This window comes from Dipodomys merriami, unplaced genomic scaffold, assembly GCF_024711535.1.
Source record: "Dipodomys merriami isolate MVZ:Mamm:240054 unplaced genomic scaffold, mDipMer1.0.p SCAF_2, whole genome shotgun sequence".
NCBI classification, from domain to species: Eukaryota; Metazoa; Chordata; class Mammalia; order Rodentia; family Heteromyidae; genus Dipodomys; species Dipodomys merriami.
Window position 1 is genome coordinate 18,950,826 of NW_027203381.1, and position 25,963 is coordinate 18,976,788.

Sequence of the window (25,963 nt, forward strand, 5' to 3'; positions counted from 1 at the left end):
TTTTTTAACTCAAGGCTGGCACTCTACCACTTGAGCCATACTCTACTTCTGACCTTTTGCTGGTTAATTGGAGATAAGAATCTCTTGGATTTGTTTGCCCAGGCTGGCTCCAAATTGCAATTCTCTGATCGCAAGCTACCCGAGTAGGTATGAGCCACCAGAGCCTGGCTCTTCGTTATTTTTATTTATCTCCTTTTCAGATGAAATTTAGAACAAATACATCCTTTTTAAAAACAAAGATACCAAGGGCTGGGGATATGACTTAAGTAGTAGAACATTTGTTTAGCATGCATAAGGTCTGGGATCCAATTCCCAGCACTAAACAAAACCAACCTACCAACCCTTAAAAATAAACAAGATCATTCAATGACAAACTAATCCAACCCACAGACCTATTCATTGAAGTAATACTCTAGATCAGAAATTACTGAAGCCTGAACTAAAAAAAGTTTACTCTTTAAGTAAACTCAATAACTAGAAACTGGTTTTGGAAGCAAAACCCTGAAAGATCTCTTTACCAAAGGTCCCATCCCCTATGGTAGTAGCTTTTATGGGGTTTGCAAGTATATCTTCCATTTCCACGGGGCAGGTGGGCGTGGCCGTGGCTGGGGCGGAGCCTGGTCTCTTACCTCCCTGAGGCACGTGTAGATGGGGCACACCAGCACGCGGAAGGGCTCGCCTGTGCTGCTGCGCATGGTGCCAAACACCTCGCACAGGAAGGTGATGAAGCCCAGCCAGCGCTCCACATCCTGCTGCTGCAGCTCCTCGCGCACGGTGAAGTCTTTCTGTGGAGGCACAAGGGGCCGTGTTAGTCTTGCAGGGGCTGGGGCTGGGGCCAGGACACCACCTGTTGTTCAAGGGCTGGCCCTTGAGCCCTTGAGCCTTGTCTTAGTGATTCCAATTCTGAGGAGAGGTCTGGAATGGGAGGGAAGGACACCTTTCCCAGACTCTTCATCTTCCCACCCAACTCCTTTGGCCAACCACCATTGGGAAGGGAGCCTGTCTCACACAGGGTCAGTAGTCGGCCACTGAGCCCCACTGCAGTTCCAGCATTGGCTAAAAATACTAAGTCCTTGCCTGGGAGGGTCTGAAGCATCTATTCATTCATTCATTCACTAATTCATCTATCTGTTCACATACTCATCCATTCATCCATTCAGTCACTCATTCACCCATCTGGTCCCTCCCTCCTTCCCTCCCTCCCTTCCTCGTTTCCTTCCTTCCTTCCTTCCTTCCTTCCTTCCTTCCTTCCTTCCTTCCTTCCTTCCTTCCTTCCTTCCTTCCTTCCTTCCTTCCTTCTGTATGCCAGTACTATACTAGAGGTTAGAATAAGGCATTTTCACTCCTAACTGTAATATAAGAGCTGGTGTTACAAGCCATCAGAAGGTTCCAGTAAATGGTTGAGGGATGCCCCATGGTAGAAGTCATTACTTCCATGTGGAAATCAGAACTCTGAAGGAGGCCAGGATTCTGACATGGAGAAAATGTCACAAGTAAACCTAAAGAACAGGAAGTAGAAGGGTGGTTGCTAGAGGCTGGGGAGAGGAGGACATGGTGAGTCATTTGATGGGTAGAGAGAGTTTTGCAAGATGAAAAAATTTTGGAGATTTGTTCAATGATGTGAATATAGTTAACACTACTGAACTATATATTTAGAAATGGTGTGTTAAAAGTTTGCATTAGTTTTATTGATAAAAAATAATACTTGCCCAGAACACTCAAGGCCCTGAGTTAATTCCACTTACATGCATACAGACAGAAACATACATACCCGGGCTGAGAAGGTGGCTCAGTGGTAGAGCGCTTGCCTTGCATGCCTGAGGCCCTGAGTTCGATTCCTCAGCACCACATAAGCAAAAAGAAAAAAGCCGGAAGTGGTGCTATGGCTCAAGTGGTAGAGTGCTAGCCTTGAGCTGAAGAGCTGAGGGACAGCGCCCAGGCCCAGAGTTCAGGCCCCACGACCCGACTCAAAAAAAAAAAAAAAAAAGAAACATACATACCCTTTCCTTCCTTCCTTCCTTCCTTCCTTCCTTCCTTCCTTCCTTCCTTCCTTCCTTCCTTTCATTCTTTTGTTCTTTCTTTCTCCTTTTTTGTCAGCCATGGGACTTGAACCCAGGGCATGGGTGCTGTCCCTGAGCTATTTTCCTCAAGGCTAATGCTCAACCACGTAGAGCCACAATTCCACTTCTGGTTTTTGAATGGTTAATTGGACATAAGAGTCTCATGGGGACTTTTCTGCCTGGGCTAGGTTCGAACTGTGGTCTTCATATCTCACCCTTCTGATTAGCTTGGATTACAGGCATGAGCCACTGGTGCCCGGTTTACACACTGGTGCCTGGCTTTACTGGACATTCTCCTGCAGCTGAAAGCAGGATACATAAAATCAATGGATGCGTAACAATAACTGGGCAACTAAAAAAATAAAAACATCAGTCAAATTAAAGTATGTTGAAAGATGAGCATCATTAAATAAAAATATAAGGCTGTTTGCTTAGATGAAATATTGTCCATAATAAATGTCAATATCATAGGTCCAAAATGCATCAAAAACTATTGAAAAACCAAATGTGTGGGTCCTGCTATTGGGTGGTGTCCCAGTGTTCAGGAGGTAGAGGCAGGAGAATGCCCAGTTTGGAGCCAGCATGGGCTACCTAGTAAGACTATGCCTCAAAAAGAAAGAAAAAAAGAAAAGAGGCATAAGAAAAAACAGAAAGCAACAAACATCCTATTATTATTGTTATTATTATTTTGGAAGTCCAAGGTTTTGGACGTAGGGCCTTGTGCTTGCTAGGCAGGTACTCTACCATTTGAGCCACACCTCAGCCCGTTTTGCTTTCATTGTTTTTTCCACGTGGGTTTTGCTTTTTGCACAGGTTGGCCAGAACCTTTACCCCCACCCCCCCAGTACACTTCTCATGTAACTGGCATCACACTGTGTATACCACCACACCCGACTCTTATTAGTTAAGATTAGAGTCTTGTGAACTTTTTGTCTAGCTTGGCCTCAAACCTTACCCTCCCAATTTCAGCCTCCTGAGTAGCTAGGATTATAGGTATAAGGCATCTTACATAGCCATTCATTATTGATTAGAAAGTTAATTACTTAGATGATTTCAGTAATAAAATTAACGAATCTAAATTGGAACAAGTTTCATAATAAGCTGTGGTAATACTATAATATTCAAACATAAAAACTGTACAAGTTACATACTGGGACCAAGAACTAACAACAATCAAAAATAAAATCAGCCCTGTGCCAGTGGCTCATACTTGGTTGAGATCTGGGGATCACAGTTTGAAGATAACCTAGCCAAGACAAATCCATGAGAATCCTATTTCAATTAACCACCTCAAAGCCAGAAGTGGAGTTGTAGCTCAAGTGATAGAGCACTGGCCTTGAACAAAAAAGCTCAAGGACAGCACCCAGACCCTGAGTTCAAGCCCCAGGGAGAGGTTGTGTGGGTTTGTGGGTTTGTGGGGAGGGAAACAATTACTTGGGTACTTAAGAGGTACTCTTGTAAATAAAGATGGACTAAAGAGATCAAATGTACACTAGAAGGCAGGCAATATCTAAAATCCTAGCTACTCAGGAAGCTAATACCTGGAAAACTGAGGATTGAAGCCAACTTGGGCAGAAAAGCTCTCAAGTCTCCATCTCCAAGGGCTGGAAATTTAGCTTAGTGGTAGACTGCTTGTCTAGTATGCTCAAGTCTCCAGGATCCCCAGCACCACAATTAAATATACAAACAAACAAACGAACAACAAAAAAAAAACCCCAACAACTCCGTTTCCAATTAACTATAAAATGCTGGGCTGGAGGTATGGCTCAAGTAGTAGTGTACCAAGCATGCTTAAGAAAAACAAGTAAGAGTAGGAAGCCCTGACTTCAAGTCCTGGTGCACACACAGATTACTTAGGAAATAACTACAAAAACTTGTGGGAGCCAGGTGTTGGTGGCTTACACCTATAATCCTAGCTACTCAGGAGGCTGGGATCTGAGGATTGAGATTCAAAGCCAGCCCAAGCAGGAAAGTCTGTGAGACTCTTATCTTCAATAAATCACCAGAAAATTGGAAGTGGCGCTGTGGCTCAAGTGGTAGAGTGCTAGCCTTGAGATGAAGAGCTGAAGGACAGAGTTCAGGCCCAGAGTTCAAAAAACAAAACAAAAAATACTTGTGAGAAAAAAGCTGTAATATGGTCAAAGCTGTAATGAATATGAGGTCAAATTATAGCCTTCTATTTTGACTATTAAAGGAAGAAAATAGGGCTGGGATGTAGCTCAGTGGCAAAGCGCTTGCCTAGCAAGCACAATGTCCTGGGCTCGATCCCCAGTACCAAAAAAGAAAAGACAAAAAAAAAAAGGAAGAAAATATATCATGTAAACTCATGTAGTCCAATAGTTGTCCACTAGTGGATACTAGCTCTATGTGACAATTAAACATTCATTGTTCTGTCTGAACTGACATGTCTTATGTGCCAGATAGAGGATGGTTTTGAAGAGTAAAATATGAAAATCAATGCAAGAGTAACACTTGAAAATTAATGCATAGCCTATGAAACAAAGAAAATTGAGGGGAATGGTTAGGTTGGGAGGAATGGGGAAGGATGATCACAGGGATGACATGGATCAAGATGCATTACACTTATAAACTTTGTTGGATAATAACTGGATTTGTTGAATAGTAACTACTTTGTACAACTAAAGGTAATAAAAATATAATAAAAAGGTGACATCCATGTTAACATTATAGATGCACTTAGTTAAGTAAAATATATGTGTGGATAATATTATATATCTATTAGACAGTGGTAATCTAAATATTCAATGTGAAAAATCAGATAACCAACAACTTAGACAATATGGGCAAGTCAATGCAAATATAGCTATAATGGATGAAAAAAACAGAAAAAGGAAGCTATTACCCAATCAAAAAAGAAGAAACAAAATGAGGTGTGAAAATACAAGAGATAAAAGGCATGATAATAATGAGTATGTTAAAGGTTTTGGAAAAAGACAATGAAATGAGTTATTTTTCAGAAAACAAATATCCATTAAATGATTCTTATGTCCCCTTCTTCCTACCTGCTGGCCTCCACCATTTCTAAGAAAATAGAAATAAAAAGCTAAAATAGATTTAAAAAATAAAAAGATGGGAGAAAATTCTAAAATAAAGCACTATGCTCTGAAAGAATTACCTTTATAAGAATGTCTAGGACTGGGAATGTGGCTTAGTGGTAGAGTGCTTGTCTAGTATGCTTGAAGCCCTGGGTTGATTCCTCAGTAATACAGACACAGAAAAAGCTGGAAGTAGCCGGGCACTGGTGGCTCACGCCTATAATCCTAGCTACTCAGGAGGCTGAGATCTGAGGATCACGGTTCAAAGCCAGCCCGGGCAGGAAACTCTGTGAGACTCTTATCTCCAATAAACCACTAGAAAACTGGAAGTGGTGCTGTGGCTCAAGTGGTAGAGTGCTTGCCTTGAGCAAAAGAGGTTCAGGAATAGAGCCCAGGCCCTGAGTTAAAAAAATCTAAACTTGTGACTACTTACTTCAAAATTTTAAAACATTAGCTTCAATCTAATTTCTCTTCTTAGGAAACTAACCAAAAAGCTTAGCAAAAGATAAGCTTTCCAGTCAGTTCCTCATGACCCAAATCTCATAATGATAGCAAATTACAAACAAGGAAGTATATGGAGCAATCTCTCTAATGTGAAGAGATAAGAGAGTCCTCCGTGGAATGCTAGCAGATAGTCCCATTATAACCAAGTATATCTTTATCCCAACTATAGTCAATTACATCTTTATCCCAACTATACTCAAGTGATCTTTATCCCAGAAAGGCAGGGAAAATTATCTGGAATCTACAAATGGCAATACATGACATCAACAAGCCTGAGTAAACTATAAGCTTCAGTGTCTTGGATCCTTGGAAGAGGAGATAAAATTGTTAGATTGTAGCTACAAAAAGATCCCTTCCCTGGGCTGTGAAGGTGCCTGAGGCTCTAGATTCGATTCCCCAGCACCACCTAAGCAAAAAGAAAAAAGCCGGAAGTGGCGCTGTGGCTCAAGTGGTAGAGTGCTAGCCTTGAGCTGAAGAGCTGAGGGATAGCGCCCAGGCCCAGAGTTCAGGCTCCACGACCGGACCACCCCCCCCCCAAAAAAAATCCCTCCCCCCAACTTCTAATAAAGATGAGAATTAACCAGAGTTTAGTAACTAATTAATAAGAATATTTAGACAGGGTTAGGAAGGTGGCTCAGTGGTAGAGTGCTTGCCTTGCATGCATGAGGCCCTGGGTTCGATTCCTCAGCACCACATAAGCAAAAACAAAAAAGCCGGAAGTGGTGCTGTGGCTCAAGTGGTAGAGCGCTAGCCTTGAGCTGAAGAGCTGAGGGACAGCGTCCAGGCCCAGAGATCAGGCCCCATGACCGGCCCCCCCCAAAAAAAAAAAGAATTATGCAAGTTTTCTAGCAAGAAAATTTCAAAATTAAGCTTCAAGATAGAAGAGAATGTCTTATATATGTGAAGGCACACTTAATACTCCTAATGGCATGGTAAAGATGGCAATTCTCTCTGAAATGGTTCAGGACCCGTTTGTATGCCATATCCTATCATGTACTTTTTGTGAGGGAAAAGGAGTGGGGACTTAAAAAAAAAAAAAAGGATCCTAACGAAATAAGGAAAAATAGCTAAAATTCATATAAAAATTGAAAAAGAGCCGGGTGCTGGTGGCTCACGCCTGTAATCCTAGCTACTAGGAGGCTGAGATCTGAGGATTGCAGTTCAAAGCCAGACTGGGCAGGAAAGTCCGTGAGACTCTAATCTCCAATAAACCACTAGAAAATCAGAAGTGGCGCTGTGGCTCAAGTGGTAGAGCACTCGCCTTGAGCTGAAGAGCTGAGGGACAGTGCCCAAGTCCAGAGTTCAAGCCCCATGACCGACCAAAAAAACCCCCCAAAAACTGGAAAAGAGATGTATTATTTTTAACCTACTTATTTTATTATTTGTCAGTTATGGGGCTTGAACTCAGGGCCTGGGCACTTGGCCCTGAGCGTTTGCACTCAAGGCTAGAATTCTATCACTTTGAGCCACAGTGCCACTTCTGGTTTTCTGGTGGTTAACTGGAGGTAAGAGTCTCACAGACTTTCCTGTCCAGGCTGGCTTCAAACTGTGATCCTTAGATCTCAGCCTCCAGAGCAGCTAGGAACACAAGCATGAGCCACCAGCATTGGCCAATTTTAACCTATTTTAAGGCATGAATAATTAAGAGACTAGGGAGCTAAGCATGGTGGTGCATGTGTGTAATTCCAGCACTTGGGAGGTGAAGGCAGGAAGACTGCATGTTCCAGACCAATCTGAACTATATAGTGAGACCTATCTCAATGAAACAGGTTTTGAGAAGGATGGAGCATGGTCATCTAGACTAGACAGCCCAGAAACTAATTTGGCACCTATGAGGGTGACACATGGGCCCAGAGGGCTCTAATTCATGGCCACAGGAAGCATTATTCACTCAAGCAACGTGGCTGGAACAGTTGTCTAATATTGGCAGAAAAATAATTTACAGACTCTCTTTGATACTATACTCTAAAATGAATTCCACAAAGATGTGTGTGTGTGTGTGTGTGTGTGTGTGTGTGTGTGACAAATCATAAAACCTAGAAGAAAATTAAATTGAGTCTAAAAGACTTCTGGAGAAGGGCTTTCTACATTAAAGTAACAGAGAAATGTTCCAAAATATTGTAAGCATACAAGGCAATTGATATGCTGGGGAAAATATCCATAATAAATGTGGCTGTGGGTAGCAGTCTAAGTATACACTGTTCACATTTATAATAAAATTATTAAATCACTCATGGACAAAGGAAGGACAATTATATGTCAAAATATACACTGCTAGCGAGTATCAGAAAACAAATTAAATACCAGTAGCAATTCAGTGAATGAAAACACCTTCTTTCACATATGCTATATTAGCAAAACTTGAAAAAACAGAAATGGTCAATGCTGGTGAGGATGTAGAAAGAGACACGGGCACTCTTATAAATGTGCAGTGAACACTGATACTGCCTTTCTATAAACAAACAACAACAAGCCCCCCCAAACCAAAAGAAAACACTTAAACTAAGCCTTAAAGGTGATATTGTTGGGCTTTCATGGCTCATGCCTATAACCCTAGCTCGTCAGGAGGAAGAGAGCTGGGGGGAGCATGGTTTGAAGCCAGTTTGGGCTACACAGCCCAGAGATTCCATCTCTAATTAACCAGCAAAAATTCAGGGGTAAGGCTGAGAATGAGGCTTAGTGGTAGAGTGCTTGCCTAGCATGCATGAAGCCCTGAATTTGATTCCTCAGTACCACATCAACAGAAAAAGCCAGAAGTAGTGCTGTGGCTCAAGTGGTAGAGCAATAGCCTTGAGCAAAAGAGGCTCAGAGCCGGGCGCTGGTGGCTCATGCCTGTAATCCTGGCTATTCATGGGGGTGAGATCTTAGGATCAGTGTTCAAAGCCATCTGGAACAGGAAAGTCAGTGAGATTTTTATCTCCAATTAACCACTAGAAAACCAGAACTGTTGCCCAGGCCTAAATTCAAGTCCCATGACTTCCCCCACCCCCACCCCCAATTAGACGCTGAATGAAAAAAGGAAAACCAAATGCAGTACTATATAGTCATGCATGTACTATATAGTCTCACCCATGAATAAAATGTTAAAAGAAACATGAAATATCCAAAATGTTTAACAGTAGTGTTTCTCAGTAGTGAAATCATGAATGGCCTTTATTCTTTACTTTTTTTGTGTGTGTACGTGTGTGTTAATACTAGGGCTTGAACTCAGGGCCAGGGTGGCTCTCCATTAGTTTTACTGCTCAAGGCTGGTACGCTACTACTTGAGCCAGAGTTCTACTTCTGAGTTTTTGCTGGTTAATTTTTGTTAAGTCTCTCTCAATTTATCTGCCTGGATTGGCTGTTACCTTGATCCTCAGATCTCAGCTTCCTGAGTAGCTAGGGTCACAGGCATGAGCCACAAGTGCCAGGCTCTCTTTTTTTTTTTTTTTCCTGTTTTGAATTTTCTGAATTTCCTTTGTGTGTGTGTGTGGTCAGAAAAACAATACTTGATGATTGTGACCCTTTCTTTCCTCTTCTTTTTCTTTTTTTTTCTTACAAAGTAGACAGAGGTCTTGGGGTGATTTGGCAATGAGCACAGGTTTGTCCCAGAAGGGCTAGAAGGCCGGGTGTGCGCATGCCTGTGCTGGAAGCCCCCAAACCTAATTTCTGTGTCCTCCTGACACACGTTAGGGTAGCCCCAGCTTTCCCTAGGAACAAGGAGTCCCTTTCTGCCATTCCTTAGGTCTCTCCCTCGACGCCCAACCTCAGCTTCTTGTATCCAAAAGCAGCAAGGGGCCTCAGATCGGTGGCAGCCATTTCAAAGTCTGTTATTTGGCTCTCAGTTATCCTCTGACTGGCAGGCTCCCTCCTGGTAACCCCTACTGCCTCTCCCCAAACTTTAAGGCTACCATTTAAGCCCCGTTTCCTGCCTAAAACTATTTATTGACGTACTGCTATTTCCTGCACCGGCCACATCAATAAGCCTTGAAAGCCGCTCAGTGTCTCAGGTTTCTCAAGGCATTCTGGGAAATTCTTCCCGCTCTGGATAACCACATGAACTCTGGCATGGTGGAGTCCTGTGGCCAAGCCAAAAACAGCTGTGTACATGCAAGGAGGGGGGGGGGGAGACACTGCCCCCCCCCCCAGCAGGGCAGCCATGGGAGGGAAGGGAGGGGTGCTGCTGAGAGGAGGGAGGGGCTAGGGCACAAGGACCACAGTGTGTTTTTAACACTTCCTGAGGGCCACTGGCAGCCCCCCACCTCCAACATCATTCTCTTCTCCCTCTTTTACAACAAGTGACCAAGGGAAATTTGCCCATCCAAACCCAACCTCCCCAGTGACTCTGGTTTGTTCCCGTCCAGAAAGGGGGCTCCAGGGAGTGGGTTGGGAGGAGGAGAAAGTCTGCTTTTAGTCATCGCCTGCAGGAAGTTTCTTTTTCCTTTAGAAGTTGGGATGCCATGTGGGAGAGGCAGGCAATGGGGAATCTAGGAGCTAAATCTTCTTTTCCCCAGCAATTGACTATGGTGTTAAAAAAAAAAGGGGGGGGGACTGGGAAGGTAGCTCATTGGCAGAGTGCTTGCCTCGCATGCATGAAGCCCTGGGTTCGATTCCTCAGCACCACATAAGCAGAAAAAGCTGGAAGTGGCGCTATGGCTCAAATGGTAGAGCACTAGCCTTGAGCTGAAGAGCTCAGGCCCAGAGTTCAAGCCCCACACTAGCACTCTACCACTTGAGCCACAGCAGCACTTCTGGTTTTCTGGTGGTTTATGGAGATAAGAGTCTCATGGACTTTCCTGCTCTGGCTTTGAACCTCGATCCTCAGATCTCAGCCTGCTGAGTAGCTAGGATTACAGGCATCAGCCACTGATGCCAGGTTGAATTCTTTATATTTTGAATCAAAGATTAAAAAAAAAATTTTGTTGTTTATTTGTTTACTTGGCTCAAACTTTATTTCCTTCAAGGTTTTGTTCTATTGTCCCCTCCTCCTCCAGGAGGTCCCACTCCCTGAATACTTCAGTTCAATGGCGGCCTGCCCTTTGGCTCTGCATTAGTTCCCTCCTAGCTCTTACCAACTACATTGGGTCTATCTTTGTAGATATCTGGCCCTTTGCCAGGAGGAGTTTCACAAGGCAGGCATCTTGTCTGATCCATGCTGTGTCCCTAGACTGGGACCTGGCTCAGCAGATGTGAATGTGAGAAGACCAGATGGGTCAATAGTCCATTATAAGTGACCAGACTTCCCTAAGCAAAGTTCCCATTCTTTTAAAATCTAAGACTTGCCAATAGAGTTAGTATGTTTTCTGGGTTCACTTTCCCCTTTCCTTTCTTTGCTCTGTCCTGTCCCGCACTTCCCTACTTTCCCCTTCTGCCATTGTCTTTCAGATCTCTTCTTCCTGCCTGTTCAAGCCCTGGGCCCCAACACCAGGGTCCATTCATAGCATGTTTCTTTGTGGGTCATATTTTTGCATAGAGTGAAGTCTCTTGGCTTCTTTGGGATCTTTCTTCCCTTGTCAAAGTTGCTTCAAGCCATGACATTCTATAGAGCCATCTTCAGTGGTATGGAGGGATCATCTAGCTCTGTCAAAATGTCCCTTTCTGAGCTGTTTGCTATAGCAGGCTTTATCTCTTGCCTGTCCCCACCCCAGCTCCATATGCCTCACCTCCTCTGTCCCTATCACTCCATCTCTATGCCTCTTTGACTCTCTGCTCTAATTTCCTAGTTCAGGACCTGCTGCCTGGTCCCAGGGGCTTGGGAACTGACTCTCTGCAGATCCTGAAAGGCTTCAGCCCACCCAGGTCATTACCACTGGGGGCCCAGGGCAGAAGCCTACCCCTCGCAGTTTCTGAATCAGTCTTTTTGGCTCCATTGCATCAAGGTGAGGAAGGGAGAGGATTCTCAGGCCAAGGGCTGCTCCAGAGCCTGGAATCCAGGGTGCTAGCATATATCAGGTGACTCCTGGCTCCAATACTCCATCTGTTGACATTTCCTGGGTCTCTTGGGCCTCATGAAACACCCCAGAATCTTTAAAGAAATGAATTTACCTCAATTTGGTTTCTTTGACTTTGGACTAAAAAGAATCCATGGGTAGTAACAAGCTTTTCCTAAGACATGACACAGTGAGTTCCTGACCCCACAGGAGGAGATCAGGACTGTCTAGGGCCCAGACAGAGCCTGACAGGAGGGCAGACTGGGATTGGACATTTTCTGAAGTGCTAGTGAGGAGACTAGGAAAAAGAGCAGGCCTCAGGCTCTGTCTCTCCACACCCACTCACAACAGCCTGGGGAAATGACTGCTCAGGGCTTGGCGTCTGTCTGACTGGGTCAGATTGACCTCCATAGCTTTAATGAATCACCCGTGCACTGTGTCCAGCACATAGTAGGTGTTTAATACACCTCCTGTGGTAGTTGTCTCTGGTAGCTGTCTCCTGAGCCACCCTGCCCTGCCTTAGACCTGGAGGTCTCCTCCTCCTCCAGCCTCACCTGCTGGGCTGCAGACTGCCAGCCTTGGTTCAGTTCTGTTGGGTTGAGGCCTAGATTTGGGGCCTCTTATTGCCTCTTGACTCAAGAGTCTGATCTGCAGGTCATGGTATATAACTTACTTGTCTGGCAGAGGGTGTGTCCCAGAGAACTGTCTGAGCATGGGGTCGCAGCTCTACCCCAAGGTACTTTTTGTCTTGTATTCTGATGTCTACTGTGCCGGAGCTGCTCTCACTGTAGACATTTCCCAAGGATCCTGATCTTCCTGGCCCATGCCAGACATCTACCATTTGATGTCAATTCTTGGTCACTCCAGTGCTTCACTCTGCTCTGTCCCCAGATACAGGATTCTTAGCTGTCAATGACAGAAAGCCTTCCAAACCAGCCCCAGCATACAGGACTGAACTGGCTTCTAAGAGAAGCGAATCACCTTGGATACAGCCACAGGGCTGTGACAACGGGCTCAGACAATGATGGTACGATCAGTGTTCCCCTCTCTCTTCGGCTCTGCTTGTCTGCTTTGACTTACTTGTGGACCATTTTCTCTCCTGCCATGGTCACTTTCCCTTTGACATGGCAATGATGACTATTAGAAGCTTCCAGTGTGTCTCATAATGGCAGCCAAAATGAAGACAGCACCCTTATCTCCTAATGTCCCGCCCTCAAATCTCAGGAAAGGATTGTGACTGGCTACGCATATCACTTGATCATACCTTTGACCAATCATGTGGATGCTCAGATAGGGTTCTCTGATTGGCTAGGCCCAAGTCATATAGCCTTTCTGTACTGGGGTAGGAGGGCCCTGCAAACCCCTGGAATTAAATCAGAAACAATACTGTCTGCTGCAAACACAGACTACACCTAGAACTTCAGGTGGCTGTCACATGTGACCAAAATGCTATCCAGAATCCTACCAAATTCCTTAGGTGTTAGTATGACTGTTGCCCTTTCTGTTTCACGCAAATGAATGGAGAGTGACATTACTAAGATGATCTTGAATTTGTTCCAATCTACAGACATGAAAACTATATGCTCCAAATGCTGGTTCTTGAACTATTATTAAAAAGACTACTGCAAGATGGACTACTGCAAGTGGCTCATACCTATAATACTCACTACTCAGGAGGCTGAGATCCAAGGATCACAGTTCAAGGCTAGACTGGGCAGAAAAGTCTATGAGACTCATCTCTAATTAACAAGCAAAAAGTCAGAAGTGGAGCTGTGATTCAAGTGGTAGGTAAAGGCAGCCTTGAAAGGAAAAACCAAGCCTGACTAAAAGTCTGTGAGTTCAAACCCTAGTACTAGCATGTGCACGGTTGGTGTTTTATGACACCACGGCACACAATGCTTTATCAGCTGTTTCCAGTTGAATCTATATAATTCTGGAGACATTTCCAAGCTTCCTGGGCTGTGAACACCCAGACTATTTCTGTTGGTGAAATCAGGTCAGGTAGGCTGGGCCTTGCTAATCGTAGGAAGTGCTGGGGTGCAGCGGGAGAAGCTGAGAAGTCGGGCTGATGGAGTGGGAATTCTGTCTCACACTTACGCAGGCGTGAAGCCTCACTCTCAGGCAAGGAGAGCCAGCACCTGCTGTGGCTGTGGCCTGGAGAAGCTCTCAGCTGGGCTGAAAGTTTTCCCTTCAGCTGAGCAGGAAGAGAAGCCTGGGCTGTCTAGTGAACGAGGAAGGTAGGAAGTCCCTATGGCAAATGTCACCAGATAACCTTAGGGAAGACCTTGATACAAGTCGTTGGCCCAGAGCTTGGGAGCTGAAGTCACAGACGTGAGTGCAGTGGGTGGGACTTACAACTTAGCTTCCCAGTCTCACCTGTTGCCTGGTGGCTGTGTGATGGTCCTGCCATGCATTCACATAGTATCCTTCTCATACTTTACCAGTTCTGCCACATGACACCTCACTGGAGGACCTTGGCCTGACCAGTCTGAAGTAGGCAGGGCTGGAAGCTGGTGTCTGGGCCTACTGTAGCTCTTTCTAACCCTTGAGGTGCCTGTTTGAAATGGTTCTCACATAGATATGAAAGCCCTTTCTACCCTGCTCTTCCCTGAAGATTCCCCAGAAGAGAGGCCTGGGCTGCGGCTGTCTCTAGACTCAGGATGCCTGCCCGCCTGCTTGCCAGAACTAGTAGGTCTAGGCCATCATGTAGTATGGACATGGTATGTGGAAGTAGGATTGAGGTTTAATTTGTTCTCTGCCTGAGGAGCAAGCCAATTGCAAAATGAACTCAACATGGCTGGCGGATCACTGTCTATGCCTCTGTATCCCCATCTGTAGGATTAGAGAGACCATTTAGCTTGTATCCAGGGACAATGAAGTGAGGGATTGATGTGAAAACTGTACTCAGTAGAAAGGTTTCCTTGTTTCATTCTGCAATGTGAGAAATCAAAGCATACAGCAGACAAATATCCTGTCCAGGGTTTTCTGTGTGAGGAATTATAAGCTGGGGACCAAAACAGATTTGCCATCCAGCCTTTTGGAGCATCCTGTCCTTTAGATTTTCATTTAAGGCTGGCACTCAACCATTTGAGCCACAACTCCATTTTTTGGGTGATTAATTAGAGAGAAAAGTGTTATGGACTTTCTTTCCAGGATTGTCTTTGAACTGTGATCCTCAGATCTCAGCCTCTCAAGTAGCTAGGATTTCAGGTATGAACCACCAACCACCTGGCCTGGACCAGGTGTTACTGAGAGGCCCAGATCCCCAAGTCCAGGCAGAAATGCTGTCTGGGATCTCACATTCTGAGCCAGGGCCCTTGGCCATGCTCTGGAAGTCATTGGAAACTGAAGGGCTCTAGACATTGTGTTTTCAATGAGTAGTCCAATTACTGCTCAGATTGTCCGGAAGGCTGGTGTTAAAAATAGATGACTATGTAGGCATTATTAAACTATTTATAGAATTTGAGAAAACCCCTTGAAATGCTCACAAAAAGATTTGGCCTATACTAGGGATTCCTGAATGACTCAGCCTAAAGCCCAAAGCCACCCATGACTTTGAACTTTGCCACAGATGAAGTCTTCAAAAGTCATGCTAACATTTATGGGGTACTATTCCTGGAGGAAGCTGCAGTGGGGTGTGTGTGCAGCTTTTACCAAGCCATAGCCCAAAATGTTTCCCGAATGACAGTCAAGCGAACAGGCAAGAGTGAGGCACATGAACACAAATCCAGGGAAATCTGGGATGGAAGAGGATACAAGCCCAGCTGGCTTGGGAATAGCTAATATTTGCATCTGTGAACTGGAGATGCTGACTGTGCCCTGCCTCTGGAGGCCATATGGGGATAGAAACATGGAAGCCATTGTCGACGTTCATGCCTGTCATTTCTGCAGAGACACAGATGGATCTGTTAGCTAGTCAGCAACATCTGAGCAGTTATCTCTATTGCTACCGTCCCTCTTCTGTTTGGCCCTGTCCAACTGGACACAGTGACACCTGTTCTGTAAAGCCTGGCAGTAGCAATTGAAAGTTTTCAGACCCCCTGGATAACTGTAAGCTCTAGTCCGAAAACAAGATGTGTTCCCCAAGGAGTCTCTGGCCACCTGTGGAGTGAGGGAGAGGCCACTGGTGGGCAAACTCAGAGCCCGTGGATCCATGGCTGAGAACACATACAAGATCTAGGGTAGAAGGCTGAGAAGGTGGCTCAGTGGTAGAGTGCTTGTCTTGCATGTCTGAGGCCCTGGGTTCGATTCCTCAGCACCACATAAGCAGAAAAAAAAGCTGGAAGTGGTGCTGTGGCTCAAGCAGTAGAGCGCTAGCCTTGAGCTGAAATACTGAGGGACAGTGCCCAGGCCCAGAGTTCAGGCCCACGATCAGACCTTCCCCTGCCCCCCAAAAATAAAAAGATCTAGGGTAGAAAAAAATAATTCTGCTGTTAAAAATGTTTGAAAACCAATGAGGTGTCTAGATACAAACCATGGGGAAAGTTAGCCAGGCCTGGAGGAGGTTCATTGGTCCAACTCCCATGAGTCTCACAAGTACTGACACTCCTAGTGTCATATGCTCCATCTAGGAAGGAGACACAGCCAAACACAAGGAGAAGGAAAATTGCCTTGACAGAGTCAGTCCTGTTCTCCTGTTTCCCAGGCCTTCCAACTCAGGGTACAAGGCCACGGGTATTTGGAAGCTATCTTGCTAGGTGAGATCAGATAGCCAGGCTAACCTCTAACTCCCTGGTGAGTGAGAGGCAGCTCCTCAGACAAGGGGGAGAAGAGCCAATGGTTATTGACACAGGTGACTAAGGTGCAGGGAAAGACAGGGCCTGCCAGAGAGGGGCCAGCAGTAAGCAGACCTCCACTGGGCTGACATTCTGGCTAGCACTAGTTTTATATGCGTGTTGTGTTTTGTTAACCCGTCTGAAAGCCTCTTGGGTGTCTTATTTCTCTTCGCTTTAAGGCTCACAGATCTTCAGAGTAGAGGTGGGTAACAGCCATTCAGGGATCTTTGTTGAATTGACTCCTGTGGAGACCTTCCAGTTATTTCTGATCATGAGTATGTTAGCTATGAAATACTGGTACAATTGGGCCAGGTGCCCCTTCCTCACTTCACTAGGCTTTACTAACCAGAGCTGAGGACACCCCTCATTGGGTCAATAAGTGCTGGCTAGAAGCCCATCCTTGGCCTTCCCTCATAATCCATGTCTTCTCTAAGCAGGTCTCCATTGAGGACTGAACACGGAGTGTCATGCTTGCTAGGCAGGTACTCTACTGCTGAGCCACACCTCCATCCCCTTTTAGCCCTTCTTTTGTGATACAGTGTTGCTTCCTGCCTAGGCACCCACCTTGGTCATGATCTGCGTATGCTAGGCTCCCCAGCATAGCTAGGATAACAGGTGCATACCATCATGCCCAGTTCTCTTTGCAAATGGGTCACACACATAAACTCTTCCACCTGGGATGGCCTTAAACCATGATCTTCCCAATCTTAGCTTTCCAAGTAGCCAGGATTATAAGTATGAGCCGTTGAGCTCAGCTTCCCTCTTGTTACTGCCCATTACAGCTTTTCATTCATTTTTCTGCATGGCACAGAGCACAGAAACTACACTTGTTGCCTATGTAATTGGTGCCTGCCTCTGCCATGGTGACTGCAAGCTCAAGGGGCAAGGCATTGTGTCTGCTTTACTCACCAACATTGGTCCAGCATCTAGGACCACCCAGGTCCTCAGCATGCATCTGCTGAATTCACTGAATAAGTACATAGGGTGTACTGGGGTCATGTCAAGTCTGGGAAAGAAATGGTACGGAGGCTGGGAAGGTGGCTTACTGGTAGAGTGCTTGCCTTGCATGCACGAAGCCCTGGGTTTGATTCCTTAGTGCCACATAAACAGAAAAAGCCGGAAGTGGAGCTGTGGCTCAGGTGGTAGAGTGCTAGCCTTGAGCTAAAAAAAGAAGCCCAGGGACAGTGCCCAGGCCCTGAATTGAAGGCCCAGGACTAGGAAGGGGGCGGGGGAGAGAAAAAGAAATAGCGTGGAGCACAAAGGGAGGTGACTTCTGGCTCCTATACTATACAGAAATGGGCCAGCAGTTCCTGCTAGATCCAAGCTTGAACCTAGTGACTATCAGCAAGGTCCCAAAAGCAAGATGATTCTAGCTGTGGGCTGTAAGAGAAGTTCCTTAGGGGAAAGGGCGGCTGCTGAGTGGAGAAGTTCAGCGTGTTCCTTTTCAGGTTTCCACGCACAATGAAGTGAATGGAAGAAAGGATAGACTCTTCATCAATACAGGATCCAACATGACCCAAGAGAGGAGCTGGGCATCAGAAAGGGGAGCATTCCCCTTACTAAGAAATGCTCCAGTGCAAAGACCAGAGGGCCCATCACTTGGGGCTGAAGACCTGGCAAGTTCCTCATCTCATTGGCCTTCTACTTGGCCATCCCTAGCATGGAGCTGATCATATTTGTTCAGTCTGGCCCAAGGCATGTTGTGAACCCTGAATGAGGCAATACTGAATCCCCTTGGGCCAGAGACTATACTCAGCAAAGGTGAGTGGTTCAGCTTTTTGGAGAGAGATCATACCTTACTTATGGGTCCCTTAAAATTGGGCCTGGTTCATGCCTGTAATCCTAGCTATTGAGAGCTGTGGGCTGCAGTTCAAAGCTAGTCTGGGCAGGAAAAATCCATGAGAATCTTATCTCCAGTTAACCATTAAAAAGCCAGACGTGGAACTGTGGCAAAAGTGGTAGAGCATCAGCCTTGAGCAGAAAAAGCTGAGGGATACTGTCCAGGCCCTGAGTTTAAGCCTTAGTATTGGAAAAAGAAACAACAACAACAACAACAACAAAAATCAAAGTGGACCTGGTTCTGGCCTTGCCAGGTAAAGTATCCATAACTGCTTACTAAACCAATCCATGTAACTCACGGCTGCCAGCTGGCTCTGACCATTCCCTTTCTCCACTTGCTGCCTCTTAGCCCCAGCATCCCTTGTGTGGTCACATGCTGGGTGGTGAGAGAGACTCCATCCACCTCAGGATCGCAGCAGTTTCACCATCTTGGCACTTGTGACACTGGGGGTCGGGTCATTCCCTATGCCCTGGAGATCTGCACCAACCCCATTCCAGTCGAAACCCCTTCCTTCACCCCAGGTGTGGAAATCAAAAATACCTCCAGCCATTGCAAGTGTCAGCTGCGGGGCAGGCACAGTAACCCTCGCTGAGAACCACTGCCTGAGGACAGCCTTGTTCATGGTTAAGGGTTAAAAATGCTTTGTCCGCTACCAGACTCTTGCGGAAACTTGAAATTAAATTTGATGTTGGGACATGGGGTCTTTAAGAGGTGAGGAGGGGGTTAGGAGGGATTAATTCTTTACTCACGGGAGTAGGTTAGGTCCTGGCAAAGGAGGTTGTTACAAAAGGAGTCCTCCTTCATACTTTCTGTCATGCTCGCTTGCCCTTTAGCCTTCTGCCATGTTGTGAGGCAGCAGAAGGCCCTCATCGAATGCCATTGCCTGATCTTCCATTTCTAGCTTCCGGAGTGAAAAACAAAACAAAACAAAACAAAAAACCTCTTTCTTTATAAATTACTCAGTCTGGCATTTTGTTATGATAACAGACAAAGGACAAAGACATACACACCTGCCCCACCCATGAGGCAACTTCTTGGGATATGGCCAAACCCAAACCAAGAGGTGCTTGAGAAATGTTGAGCAAGGGAGGTATAATATAAGGCTCCCACAGGCACCCCTGAAACTGGCCTTAGCTGTATAGGACCCCTACCGGCATGCCCACCAGCTGTTTTGTTGGGCTCAGCGCACACTTGGGACTGATTATAGATAATCTGCTCCCTGAACACCCACAGACCATGCCCATTTCCCCCCACCTGGGTGACAGACACACAATTATGCTTCTCCAAAAGGCATGAGCCCAATGTGTGATGAACTCAAAACCCAAGAGGGTAAAAAATCAAGCTGGGCTCTGGAACTGACGCTCGGTGCTCAGGCTGTGACGTCAGCACCGTGAACAGACCATCTGTCATCAGTCTGACTGTGTTTTTCAATGTGAACAGCTTACCAGCACTCACTTGGGGGGGTGCCTTGGACAACAAGTCATTCAGCTGCATTTCCCAGATGATGCTGACAAATACCTCCCACGCCAATGTCCCCAGATAAAAATAACGACAGCTCCCTTGCAGGTCTGCGGAAGGAAGGGATGAGCAGTGTCTGGCACCTTCTGGCCCCGCCTGCCTGCTCCTGGTGGGGTGAGCTCTTCTCAGGCAGAGGAAGTGCCGGCCAGGTGACAAGGGATGCTCTGACAGAGAAGGGAGGCCTGGCAAGGTCTTTTCCATGTGCCATAGGCTCTGCCCACCATAAAGGGCTGGCTTTCTTGGCAAATATTCAAGGATAACACAGCACAAAGTAGGTGAGCTGAGCAGGTCACTTGGCCTTGCTGAGTCTCATCTGGAGGATGGGATGGACATGCCCCACCCGCTCTTAGAGGATATCTAAATGCCTGATTCCCACTTCATGGGGAGAGGCAGGCTGGAGGTTCACAGTCCAGGCCATAGTGCAGTGAGCGGAGACACCCGAATGGATTCCCTTCCTCCTTGAAGCATCTCCTACCCTGGAAGGCCATAGGACTCAAGGTTTCCCTGTTAAAACCACACCATTAAGGGTTAAGACTGGCTAAGTCCCTAGGAAAACTACAGGATAAAACCTGTCCTTCTGTGAGGATCCTAGGACTTGAGAGATAGGGTCTTAAAGGGAGCTGGCTGAGACACATCTCCTGAAATGCACTATGGGAAATCATTGATCATGGGAGACCTGGGAGGCCCTGGGGGTGAGGGAGGGGACTTCCATAAGGGTAGGGCACTTCTGACACCATCAGATGGACTAGGCCTCCACCCAGGCTTGTTAAGCAGCAAGGACTCTTCCCTGCATTTGTCTCTCACTTCAGCAATCCTTGGGATTTCAGGGAGTAGGCCGCTAATGAATGTTCCTGAAGCTATGAGTGATAAAGGAGAATGGCAGGCCTGAGCCCTTCTCCCATAGTGGGTCTTCTCCCATGTGGGGTGCAATGCCAGAATGTGCAGGACAAGGGTGTCTGGGGGACCCAGCAGAAGGTGAGGTGGCTGTATTCTTGTACTAATGGCTGTGGGGGTCAACTCTATCCACTCCCAGCTTACCCTCTCTTCCTGCACATACCCCTTCACTGACCCACATCCATTCAGAATGGTCAAACATTTGCAGTGTTCAAAACAAGAGTTGCCTGTTCTCTGTGAGCATATATAACCACTTCCAGCATGAGGGAGATGGCACCTGGCAGAGGGCAATGGGAACCTCATAGCATGCCTGGTCTTCCTCGTACATAGAAGGGAGCTAAGGCTCATCTTTGGTGGGGTGGGGGGAGGGATCCATTTTGCACACACATTACACTCTTACACAAAGAGAGGTAGCTTCTCTTCATGGTCTGAAGTTCTCCTCTACATCAAATTCTGTGTCCTTAGGCTAGTGATATGGTCTATGCAAGTATTGGACCTGATTCTGAGGATGCAGACAAAGGAAATCTGGCCATATTTTCCAGATAAAAAAGCTCTGGGGGCATCAGGATGACCAATCTGAAAGAACATGAGAATGCAGACAACACTTATTCACAAGTCACTTGAAGACACTTAAGAAGAAGATGATATAGCTAAGAATGGATTTTTCCTCCCAATAAGCAATTCCATCATATGGGAGAATTCATTGTGAGCTTCCTCTATTCTGAAGACTCCCAGCTGGCCAAGTAGGTGAGATACAGGCTACATTTATGGAAGCCCATTTCTTAACACTCACAAGTTGTCATAACCTCAGGAAACTGTGACTTCGGAGAAATGAGGTTGAGGAAGAAGGGAGGATCCATCAGCAGTGTGCAGGGGCCCATGAGGAGCCCCAGAGTGCTAGGGGAAAATGGTGGGTCCTGGTGGTCGTAGGATCTCTTTGTAAAGCATCTACTGCAGTGAACCTCAAACCAGCAAACGAGTCATGGTTTGACAGGAAAAGATAACCTTGTAGCTGAGATCCAAAATAGCTGGCCAAGAGTTATGTCAGACCCTGGCTTACTCCTAACGTGATGGTAAGTAACATAGGAAGTAAAGGCTAATAAAGAAACCACTTACAATTTCCATGTTTTCTTACAGTTCCCCACGCAGGACTAAAGCCAGCCAATCTGGAGTCTACAAGCGTCCATCACACTTAGCTGTATACCTATCAGACATCAGCACTCCTCCTCCCCTCCTTCCACAGATGTTGCCTACCCTCTGTCAGGTGCTGACTCTAACACAATATATACAGGGGCCTGGGGGAAGGAACGTCCTGGCTGCGTCCTGAGATCTGCTGAACAGTCAGGAAAACCTAGAGTTCTGACACACTTGGGTCTGACAGGCATCTCCAGAAGGCATCTGCTTCAATCCCACCTGCTTTCAGTCATCCTACCTGGTGAGCAAAGCTGGCCTAGTTTTACAGCTATTCTGGGAAGAACACCCTACCTTCCCTCCGCCGCTGTGTCTCTCCTCCCCCCACCTTCTCAAGCGCTTGGCTATTGAGAGGCCAGTCTCTTTGTTCAGCCAGAGCAAGGCCCAAAGCCTATCCCATTTTGGCCCCAAGACCCTTCTATACTGGAGCTTCAGTTTTGGTATCCCACTGAATCAAGCACTCCTAAAAGGCCCCCCTCTTTTCCAGTGAGGTGGTACTCACACCTAATCAAATAGGGGTGGAGTGGGGCTTGCTATATTGAATTGTCCCGTTTTAAAATTTTTTTCAGATTGAATATTTGCATTATAACCTTGAACACGTATTTAGGAGCAGTTTTTAGGAGAAAGTAGGCAAGTGAAGATAAGCTTAAGCTAAGCTAGTTGTTAAAAAGAAAAAAGGAAGGCCAGGCATGGTAGCTAACCCTGTGCCCCTAGCTACTTGGGAGGCAGAGACAGGGAGGATTGAGGTTGGAGGCTAGCCTGGGTAAGATGTTAGCAAGACTTTACATCAACTCATAAGCCAGGTGCTGGTGGTTCATACCAGTCATCCCAGCTATGCAGGTACAGATAGGAGCTAGCTGTGAGGCAAAAATGCAAGACCCCTATCTGGAAAATAATGAAAGGGCTGGAGATAAGGTTCAAATGATAGTGTGCCCTCTACCAAGTGCAAGGCCCTGAGTTAAAATCCAGTACTACATATGAAAGAAAAAAAGAAAGGAAGGAAAAAGGAACACATGCCACCCAGCATGCATCCCTTTCCAAGGTATTTAGTATCCTGAGGGATGGGTTCCACAACTCCTTGCAGATACCAAATCCTATAATTGCTCGGATTCTTCATAGAAAACCATGTCACTTTTGTATAGAACTCTCACATACCCTCCCATGCATGAAACTACCTCTAGGTTACTTGTAATACCTCATCTAACACCTGAACCTCACACATAGTACTCTGTGCATGATCAGTTTAGGTTTTGCTTTTAGGAACATTCTGGATTTTTTTCACCTGAAGATTTCCCAAGTGTGGATATTCATGAAGCCTGCAGGTGTAGAACCCGAGACTGTAAAAGACCAACTGTACTATGTTTACTGAGGTAGTGTCCAAGAGACAGGAAAGCATTTTGTGAGAAATAGAAGGCACAAAATAAGAGTGGGCACTAAATACTTAATCTTACCGGCACCAGGCGGCAGAAGCCCCAGTTTATATAAAGCCAGAGGGAGCAAAAGATAGCTCCTAGGCACCTCTCCTGTCCTGTCAGTTTTTCCGGAAGCTGAAATTTAAGCTTCACCCAAGGATGAAATGATGAAATGATACCATTTCCCCATGAAATGTTAAGAGGTTTGGATAGCTTGCCCATGCGGTTTTTCCATAGGAGGAATCTCCCAGTTTCTAAGGGTCATGAACCGGCCTCCCTTGGGCGGGCCTGGGAGAGGGTCCTAGAGCCTCGGTTCTCCCATTCCTGCCCTAACAGAGTGCATTGGGTCATCAGCCTCCCACTTTTAACTCAGGACCACAAAAAACACAGTCCCTGAGCTAAAATCACTGGCCTTTTATCATCCATGGTCATACCTGGGGTTGCATCAGTCTTTTGGCTTTTAATGCTACCCCATGGCTCCTGAGATTTATTTATTTCTATCCAGGTCACCCTGATTGGTATACTCCCACTGTCTATTTAGCATGCCTACTTTCTGTCTGTTCCACATTTGGGGCACGATTATCCAACAAGTGGGGCTCTGCCATCACAGCTCCTTCTACTTCATCGTCCCCACCCCAGTCAATCATCATCTCTCTTTCCACTGTCCACACCCATGACACGGGTCATCCTCGATTCCAGCATTTTTTTGCCCCTAGGTCCAATCCTCCAGTCAATCTTCTCAGCTCTCTCTTCAAAGTAGGCACAGACTCTGATCTGTCTCCATCCCCCTCCCTCATGGACTTTTCCTGAAGCCTGCAAGCCTGGTTCCCTTTGTCCACCCAACTCTTCCAGATGCCTTAACCCAAAGCCTGAACAATCCAGTTAAAACCCAAGTCAGATCTTGTCTTCTATATCACAGTCCTAACACATTCCATCTCTCGCAGAGCTAACACAAATCCTTGTGATGGTCTGTAAAACCCTGACCTGACCCAGATGGCCTAAGATCCTCCCACTGCCTGTCTGGCCTCTTGCATTGGACAGGCAGCACACAGGGCCTGGGGGGGGGGGCGCACTTTGCACTCCAGTCCCTCTTTGCCTAGGATTCCCCCCCCCACCCCCCAGATGCCCAGATGCCCTGCATATTTGCTGTTGCTTTTATGTTCCTTGCATTCATGAAGGCAGAGTGGCTGCTTGGTCGGTTCTGTTCTGCAGAACTGCTGATCCTTCCATGGCCTAGGCATGACACATAGTAGGAGCTTCACAAATATTCATGGAATGTTCTTAAAACAAAACTGCCTGAGGTGGCAGAAACAGAGCTAGGAACAGTCTTTAGCAAAGGTGGGTCACCCAGTGAGGGCATAGACTGACCTGGAAGCCTGGGTGAGCAGGGGTGACGAGAGAGAGAGAGAGAGAGAGAGAGAGAGAGAGAGAGAGAGAGAGAGAGAGAGAGAGAGAGAGAGAGAGAGAGAGAGAGAGAGAGAGAGAGAGAGAGGAATGCCAGGAATGTAGGGAAATAGATGGGTGGGATACAAACAGGTTCCACCGAACCCTGGAAAGACAGCAGTGGAGAAGCCTGGATGACACTAAGATGACTGCAGAGCCTGGCTCTTGGGGCTCTTGAGATCAGGGATTAAAATGTTGGGCCCCGGGCTCTCTGAGCAGGCCACAAACACATTCCTGTGTCTGCTCACACTAAGAGGAGGAACTCAGCAGGCTATAGGGCTGGCCAGTGGGGGGGGAGGGGGGAGAGGGGGTGCATGCGCAGCAGCTTCCGCCTTTCATGGGGCAGGGGTGGACTAGAGATGCGGAAGGAGCAGAAAAATTGAGAAGGCAGCCTGGCAATCAGGCAGTCTCTCTCCTCTTTTCTCTTGGGTCTCTGATGGTCCTATTTGTGTCCCTGCCAGTCTGTCTTTTATTTTCAGAAGGAAGAAAGTGTGTGTGTGTGGGGGGGGGGGAGAGTAAATCCACACACAAAAAAAGATTTGAAAGAGGGAGGGGCCAGGAAGCTTTAGACCATCTTGTGTCTGGCTTGGTCTATGGCTAGGCCTTGGGCAAATCTTATTTCCTTGAGCCTGTTTGCTCACGTGTCCAAACGGCCAGCCGGGCAGGCAGAAGGTCTATGAGGCCATGTGTCCCTGCCTCAGCTGGTGTCTGTCACCCCCTTTGAGTTTGAGCCATTGGGTAAAGTTGGTAGGAAGTCTTCCTTCTTCCCCTCCTGCACATGACCTCAAAATGACATGACATTCCCAGGAAGTTGAAACAGGGAGCAAAGATGTTCTTGGGCAGGTGTGAGAAGGTGCCCAGGTATGCGGGCTGTAGTGGGGCAGAGGTGGTGGGGGGGGGGGCGGGGAGGAAGCTGGCTAGAGGAGGGCCCCCAGCCCCATGACACAAGAAGGAGAGATCAGGAACTGAGGGAGTGAACTGGCTCTTGGAAGCCACAGGAGAACGTGTTCTCTACCACACCGCAGCCTGGGACGTGCCTCTTGATTTCTAAGGTAGGCGCCCTTGGCTCCAGCCGGGCGGGGTCTGAAGTGGGAACTTCAGAGCCAGAGTTGGCTCCATTCCCTTGAAATCCCGGGCCTGTGAGAATGAAAGCTGCCGGTCACGTCCACCCCTCACACGTTTGCTTCTCTGCGCAAGGCCTGGCCCCCAGCCCTGAGGGTGGCTGGGGCCCTCCAGCCCCTGGGAGCTTTCTTGGTCTATCAGGAAATATCTCCAGGCCTGGTGGGGTACGTGTGTCTGGGGGGTGGGGAAGGGGCTGCTCAGCTGGACCCAGGCCAAAAGGCTCTGCATGGCATCCTGTT

General features: G+C 46.7%; 1 protein-coding gene across 4 annotated transcripts in view; it reads right to left on the reverse strand.

The window, feature by feature from the left end:
• Ctif (cap binding complex dependent translation initiation factor) overlaps positions 1–25,963 on the reverse strand; it is a 231,771-nt gene that overhangs the window by 34,623 nt on the left and 171,185 nt on the right. For all 4 annotated transcript variants that reach the window (XM_070029184.1, XM_070029186.1, XM_070029187.1 and 1 more), the window contains exon 10: positions 630–785. In XM_070029184.1, coding sequence (XP_069885285.1) covers positions 630–785 — 156 coding nt within the window. The remainder of the gene's footprint in view (positions 1–629; positions 786–25,963) is intronic.